Genomic DNA, 8,023 nt, shown 5'->3' on the forward strand with positions numbered 1-8,023 from the left:
ATAAAAGTTGCAAGAATCTGAAAATTTAAAAGCTTATGTTTTTACATTTACAGAAATTGGCGTGATCAAGTACAGAATAGTATATTTTCCAACAACTAATAGTACATTAAAATAGTATAATAATAGGAACAGTATGGAAAAACACGCTCATTCGTTGAAGGTAATAGAATATGTAAAAACATCAAATTCAATATCACGGCTTGCTTTTTCACAGCTCTGCAGATAAGTGAAGAGTTAAACTGAAAAACCGAATGTGTAGAAGCTTCTGTCAGGCGGGTGGAGCGGAGGTATGCCATGCAAATCTGACCTCTCAATGTCATGCAATAATGTATGACTCGCAAATAATTAAACTTAAAAATCGAAATAAACCAACAATATAATTCATATTCAAATAACCCTGCGATTCCCGCGCGTGCACGGAGGAAAAAGAATTCTTCACTTCAATCTAGTATTCCTTATTTGTTCCAAATACGACGATTTAAATTCAACAATTTTGATCTAGTTAGTTTGTCAAAATGATTTAGTCAAGCAAATTCCCTAATTTAACAAAAGGCTTTCTTCTCGCGATCGAGTAAAGTATTGATTCGAGTGAACCTTTTGACGGATTTCCGAAACTGCATCAACTAAATGTCATTTTAATCCAAGTTTATGAATTGTTTCTCCAAGTCGCATGTTCGTTGACAAAAACAATCGGGTACTTCACATAAAATAAGTACAGGATTCTAGGTTACAAAATATTTACGTCGATTGTATGCCATTCTTTGTTGATCTAACCGAACCTTGTTTGGTGTAACTGATTGAATCCAGTTGCACCAATTTGGTCACGAAGTAATATAAAAGAAACATGACGTGCTTTCAGACAAGTGGAAAATATATTCATTGTGAGCACGAGTAGACTAGTACTATAAACGGCCACTAGGCGGTGGTCTTTCTCGCTACGAAAGCAGCTTCGCAAATACTTATAAAACAGGGTAGTCGGCTAGATAGTCAGACATGAATAACGCAACATATGAAAAGTGGACATCAGGCCTGTTACGAACGAGGACAGCATAGTATCAAGTATCGAGTGATTGAAATTGATATCGACGACGAGTAAGTACAAACTATTGACATGTAGAATTTACACTTTTACATCTAGTTAGGGACACGGTATCGAATAGTAAGCATCGATAGATAATCATAAAAGTATTGATTCCTCAATAGTACGGTCATTATATCCGAAAACAGCAAATAAATGCAAATAAATTGAGAAAGGTGATTTTCATATATGTATTGTGTTGGGGGGGAGGGGGGGCTTTGAAAAGCTTAACTTGAAATTGCCGACCAAGATTTCGTATGAGCTTTCTCCGCCATCTTGAAATAAGGGTTAAATTTTGTTTTTTTGCGATAACTCGGCTCTTCATCATGATACGAAAATTTCGATTACATACATTTTTTTTGGCTTTTATGACGCTCGACAATTTAGGTTATATGAATTTTTCACCTACCGTTGCTTGTTGTTGAGATATCGAACGAGGAAGTAAAAAATTACGAGTTTGAAACTTGTTTTTTGCCGTTTTCTCCTTTCTCGTCATACATATCGAAAAAATGTCTCTTATCAAACTTGTAGAGAATTCTAATACCTGAATCCAGTTTTTTTTATTTTTTCTTTAGACAAAAATTCCCACACCAGAGCTGAGTCTACTCATCCCTATTAAGGACTTGTTATTCGAATTAATTTCAATCAAGCTTGATCAATAGAAATTTCAGGTGCATGTGATTTATTATAGAATAGAGTATTTGCAATGGAATAGAGAAACAATGAATAATCGTATTAAAGTCCGAGTTAAAACAGTAGTCTTCAATTTGTCCCACACAAATTGTCCTACGCGCGTTTCAGTTACGTATCATAGTTCAGTGACATAAGCGAGCAGCATTATTCTCGTAAAAATTCTCAGCCAAAACGTAAATAATGAAAATTTTCTACTTAAACACATGTTTTATATTAACGTTTATATATCAGTTTGTCAACAGATATTCATTGGAATGTTTACCATAGAGCCGACAACATTTTTCTAAAGACTAAAATGGTTATTGCAACACTGTAAAAGTTAGCTTTAAGCAACTAGTTAGCAACTTTCGAAATGGTAATACCTTACTTTACTACATTTTTTTAAGTTTGCTAATGTTACATAATCTGCCTATATATAATCTGCTTAAAATATTTTAGGTATAAAATTCAATTTAGCTTTCACGAACTTTTGTGGCAGCACAAACGGTGTTCGAACTTACAACCAACAATTTCGGACGAGTTCACTCAGAATTTTTTAAGTTAGATACACAGATTTTTTTCAACTGGAAATCAAGATTGGATAGTTTTTACTGTTTTTGAAGTTTTTTTCTTCTGATTCGAAAAATTTACATGATAATGCTAAGCTTTTCTGTGACAATGAAAGAAAATGTATAAGCAGAAATAATAATCTGTTCAATTGCAGAGATATTGGCAGATATCTTGCGTTTTCATATGTACTGTCTGTCAATTTTTTAAGTTTAAATTTTTATTCTATTAATAACCGAAGCACAGTATCACTTGCGTAAACCACCTATTTAGCTTATTTTTAAATTGCGAATAATTATGGGATAAAAAATTCAACAAACACTGCTGGCGATTTGAAACAGTAAAAAATGTTGTTTAGTTAACAATGCCGTAAATGGATATCGTACGATATGCGTACATTTCATATCACTTCATATTTATCGGATTCTGAATAATATCAAAAGCAGCATTAGGTAAATCGTTTTTTATTTTCTCTTTCTACTTCCCTGAAAATTATACTTCACTTATCAAGTCACAAGCGTTCCATACTATAAATATAATTCAAAGTCGACCCTCGCTGCACTGTAAAATTGCCCTTGTTGACCAGTTCGTCGTACCCAAGCACCAGATTTAAAATATCCCTCCTTGGACCAAGCTTGCATTTGCTCCGTTGAGTGAGGTCCGTGAACCTCAGCTGTTTCATTCTGCGACCACTTCAGCTCCCATGTTACCATGTCTTCTTCAAGATCCTGCTTAACTTCTGTCGAACTCCCTTTTGATTTCTCAACTTCCATCGCCGACGAATCTTCAAAAATAATCATTCATTAGAATCTGTAATTATGGGGTGGAAGTTCGTAAAGTTAATGTAGCAATGCAAATTGGAAAAAAAATGCTAGGTATTCCGAATTTAAGGATTATACGAATTTCATCAAACCACGATAAAGTAATACATAGTCTTTTTTTGAAAATCCAAATCCCCCAAAACTATTCTATAATTATCAAAAACTGATTTTTGTTTCAATGATTCGTTACATTAACGTTATTAACTTCAACCTCGTCTATAATTTACATATTAATTTTCAGGAATACTTTTTGAAATCTTAATTCTGATGTTGTCTCGAATAGAACAATTCTCAGGGGTAATTTTTTTTCCTTAAAGAAACGTGGAATATCATAATACAATTATACTTTCATCAGATCTGTTTGAAATGGAAACAAAATTTCGTATCGTGAGGTAAAAAATACCTGTTGGAATATTATACTTATAATTTACGCCTAATTACCGCCCAAAAGTTTACAAATCTTGCCACAGAAAGATGCATGACCTCAAATACTTGCTCACAATTAGTGTATATTACACTATTCTATCTTCAAATTGAAATGAGCTTGCAAATGCAATTAACTCAACGGTAATTGTAAAACAATCGAATTAAAATAACTGAGAATTACTTTAAATAATTTATAAATATTGAATCTATGTCTAGCATTTTGATATTCTCGTTTATGATCGATTTTCGATATTTACTTATATTGAATAAATGTAATAATTGGCACTGTTACACATAACTCAATGACAACTTACCACCAGGAGCTGCATTTTCGTCAAGCTTGGCTTTTTCTTTAACATCAAAATCGTCGGAGTACATATCCAATTCTGCTTCCTGTTTCGATGGATGAGCCTGTTTCCCACTCGTCTCAATCTGCAGTGTCCCAAAAAATTATATAAATTATGAAAACGTACGTCGCGAGGATGAGTATTGAATTTTATTCCAAAAACTCAATGGGGATAAGAACAATTTCGAGCCTAACTTCACACATGTGTCTTGTACAAATCAAGCATTTCATACCAATTCGACCAGCGATCGACAGAATTCTGAAGAAAATAACAAGCTGTTTTGAATGAATTTGAAAATTATAACATGCAAAAAAAATATGAAAAACCCTGCAAGTTTACAAAACTTGGTAAAATGAACATAAGTTTCTTACATTTCTCGAAACCTGACACCCATTTAAATTTCGAAGGATACTCCCTATGTGGTGTAAATAAACAAGTGCAAAGTTCAGCATGGAGTTGAAATTAGTTTGGACTTACTTTTATTACTACTATTATCTGTATAAATTATGATTATTGTAATATAAATATTACGTATATAGTATATAATAAAAATGTTCAATATAATAATTTAATACCTATATTTCAGAGCTGTTTCGTATGACTTGATGACAACATAACGTGATACAACTTTTTATAATTATGAAGGAAAAAAAAAAATTCATAACTTTCAAACTAAATCTGAACTCATGACGATAATTACACGTATTTTCTTAGACCAAATCGAGTGTTCTCTGGAATTTTCAGTAGAAAAGAAACATGGTTTTTGGGAAATTTAGGATACTAACTTTTTAATTAATTTTTGTCAACTTTGAGGGGTTTCTATATTGTTTCCCTGTTGCAATTCGTCAAAATGATGAATACATCGGTTTTTGCGACGACAAATGTTTTAGTTAGAGATCCACATGGTATAATTATTTTGTGCTAAAGAATGTAATACGTTAAAAAGTCAAGATGGTATAGAATGGCTTACATGCAGTGTTTTCTCAATGCAATAAATACAGTTACATGTTAAGTAATCAAACTTACTGAGGATATTTATAAAAATAGTGCATACCTTTTTTTTAATTTGTTCATAACTTTCCTCGTATATATCCATGTTACCGGTCCGTGTCAAAAGTTCGTTTGCAAACTCTGTTAACTGTGTTATTTTTTCAGCATTTTCATTAGTTTCTATACCGGCTTGTGCTTCTTTTTTCTTTTTCCATCGTTCTGCAGTGGTCATTCTTTTGTTTCCTTTGCCTAAATATCATGGAAAATCATAGGTAAATATACTGCACGAAGAACTGTCAGTTGCATCAAAACAGCAACTTTTAGGTACAATCATAACGATAAATGCCTACTGTATTTGTTATCATGAAATGTGTTGAATCAAAACTTTGACTATAAACTATAAGTTCTGAAAAAACTTTTCCCCTATTATAGCTATAAGACTATATACTGAAATTTACGGAATTTTGGTTTCATATATACCGTAATCGATTAATTTTTACCGATTCCATCGAGCCTTATTCAATTATTTTTTTGGACTCGATTAATCGATACATCGATTATATTTAGCTTAGTGGCCATCGCTACACTGTCTTCTCTCTTTAAACATCTAACGAACTAAACTAAGTTGTAGAGGGCTGGAAATACTATTACCTGGTCATACCTACTGCAAAAAAGCTAAGCTCTTTTGTCCATCGAGTTAGTTTATCATTTTAATTCATTTTATTAGGTGGGCGGAGAGATTTGGGGGGGGGGGGGGGGGGGTTTGTTTTATCCCATAATGATTTTACTAGAAACACTAAAAAAAAAATTTGTCAAAACAATATTCAATAAACCCTTGAATGCAAAAAATTATATTATCAAACGCTGATCAATTAGTTTTTACCTAGTCTGCGAAGTGCTTTTGATACAGTTTCCCCAGGACGCAAATACTCGAGAATTTTTTTGTACAATGGCACGCTGTCAAACATTACTTCTTGTTCATCATCCTCGCTATCGCTGTCCGCCAATCCTTTGATTTTGTCACTTGTTTTATTGCTTGTACCTTCGCGTCCCCCAGATTTAATCTGTAACCCAATTTAGGCATTATTGTTTTCATTTTTATTATTATCAGAGCTTAAATTATTAACAAACTAGTTGTTTTTATTATTGCCATGATTATGCGTTTCACACAGAACTATGAAAGTATAATTGAAAGATCCGTTTCATTTTCGGCTTTCTATTTCCCTTATAAAGTTTTTGATTTTGCAGTCACAAATAAAAAGAAGAGTTTTCATGATGCTATAGTTTGTCACTATTTTCGATATCGGTATTTCGCACCATTAAAATTGTATGAAATTTGATGAACCGTAACAAAGCCAAACATAAAACTTAAATTTTGCATATGATTGAAGGTAATAATATTAAAAAATGAACCATTTTTTTATGAAATCATAATTTATATGAGACCATAATTTAAAAATTTAGAATCATTGCAAAATACGAGTACAACTAGCTTTATTACAGTTCACAGTTTCAAAAGTTCAGTTGTAAGATTACGAATTTTCTAAAAAATTAATGAATTCGAAACTTGTATTAATTTTCCAACTTAAGATATTTTCGTAAAAATCTCATTCTATAATAGTCGAGTAGAATAGAGTATTTTTAACAAAATAAATACATTAGTAGCGGAATTTGATTTTTGAGCAGTGTTAACAACCTGAACCCAGTCAATGTTGTCAAGCCAATTGTCTCTGATCTGCTTTTCCTTGTTCCAGAGGTAATGACCATCCTTATCAAAGTGTCCCTCTTCCAATTCCTCCTTCATATTGAATGCTGTGAAGCCTACATCTGTCTCTGCTGCTACGGGATCGTCTTCCGTTCCTTTATAATAAAAGATTTCAAGTGAACACGAATTCCAAAGATTTAGAAAAGAATCGTACTTAATTATTATTACTACTTAATTTGAATGAAATAGACAATATGAGAGAAAAACTGGAAAAGTGGCCTTGCTGAAAGACTTTGATCAGAACATTCATCAAAAGATTCTAAACAAATATTACAAATTTGAAGTTCATCACATTATTGTGACGATGCATTTTGTAAGAAACTTTGTTGAATTACAACATTAGCATTGCTCCAAATTATATAAACCTTAACGACGCCAGTGTGAAGCTCGTGTTTTGTAAACTTGACTCATTCAAAGTTGTTTCAAAGTTGCTATATTTGTTTTTTTTTTCTAACTTTTCATTGCATTAAAGTTACTAACTTTAATCTCGCATATTATAGAGAGGAATTCAGACACAATTTATCATCATTTGTGTCATATTTTTGAACCCTATTCTAGGATATTCCTTAACATTAAAGTCTATTGAACTATTAAACTAAATAGAATTATTGGATGCGATTCGTAAACTAATGGCAATGTTGCGCACCTTCAAAGTCATCCTCATTCATGACATTGTAATTATCCTCATTGGCTTCTTCGTCCTCCTCATCAGAGTCTAAAGAATTCTTGACGGTCGGTTCTGTTTTCGCCCTACTATCCTTCCAGTCTTCACTCAGTACATCCTCGAGCTTACGCTTAGACATGTTATTCTTTCAAAGTTTTCCTAACGATTGATGTTATTCAATAAATCATAAGACTTTGCAAAGTTGTCAATTGTTTTGATGCGGTTAGTTTCAACTATGAGATAGTGGTGGATGATATAAGAATAATGTTCAAGCGTGTTATGATGGTAACAATGTTTTCATCCGGACGTTCAGTCACGCAGAAGAACGGATATTGTTGAATTGTTCATCTATACTTATTGTTGACCATCTCTCGCACAATATTACAACTTCTGAATCATGTGAAGTGAGTAAACGAAAAAAATTCCAAACACCCACAACATTCTTTCATTAACTAAGAATCACGTAGTCCGACAACGACTGCCAGATATACGCTGGTTTTTCACGTGCAGCATACAGCTTGGATGCGTTTCGATAATTTACTCCCAGTGCGTCAACAATCTTTTATCTCTTTTGCGCTGCCGAGTTTTTAGCGCTGACAGCTAATTTCGGAACGCACCCTTGAACGCAAGACCGTCCGAATTGGCTATCTCCTTAGGGTGAATTCACATTTTATGGAGGAAGTCGAGTATACC

General features: G+C 32.9%; 1 protein-coding gene across 1 annotated transcript; it reads right to left on the reverse strand.

Moving 5' to 3' along the window:
• Positions 1-2,765: 2,765 nt before the first annotated feature.
• Positions 2,766-8,023, reverse strand: LOC124304995 (CD2 antigen cytoplasmic tail-binding protein 2 homolog). The gene is made up of 6 exons (XM_046763889.1): positions 7,313-8,023; positions 6,598-6,761; positions 5,785-5,965; positions 4,966-5,150; positions 3,879-3,996; positions 2,766-3,101 (listed from the first exon to the last, which is right to left on the reverse strand). Exons 1-6 carry the CDS (start codon positions 7,467-7,469, stop codon positions 2,845-2,847), a joined length of 1,062 nt encoding a protein of 353 aa, XP_046619845.1. The 5' UTR covers positions 7,470-8,023; the 3' UTR covers positions 2,766-2,844.

The sequence above is a fragment of the Neodiprion virginianus genome, chromosome 5 (assembly GCF_021901495.1).
Source record: "Neodiprion virginianus isolate iyNeoVirg1 chromosome 5, iyNeoVirg1.1, whole genome shotgun sequence".
Taxonomy (NCBI): domain Eukaryota; kingdom Metazoa; phylum Arthropoda; class Insecta; order Hymenoptera; family Diprionidae; genus Neodiprion; species Neodiprion virginianus.

Coding starts and splice junctions, on each gene's coding strand:
- LOC124304995 (XM_046763889.1), bottom strand. CDS start 7,469: ATGTCTAAGCGTAAGCTCGAGGATGTACTGAGTGAAGACTGGAAGGAT. Junction 5,966..6,597: donor ACAACATTGACTGGGTTCAG/GTTGTTAACACT, acceptor ATTGGGTTACAG/ATTAAATCTGGGGGACGCGA. Junction 5,151..5,784: donor AAAAGCACTTCGCAGACTAG/GTAAAAACTAAT, acceptor CATGATATTTAG/GCAAAGGAAACAAAAGAATG.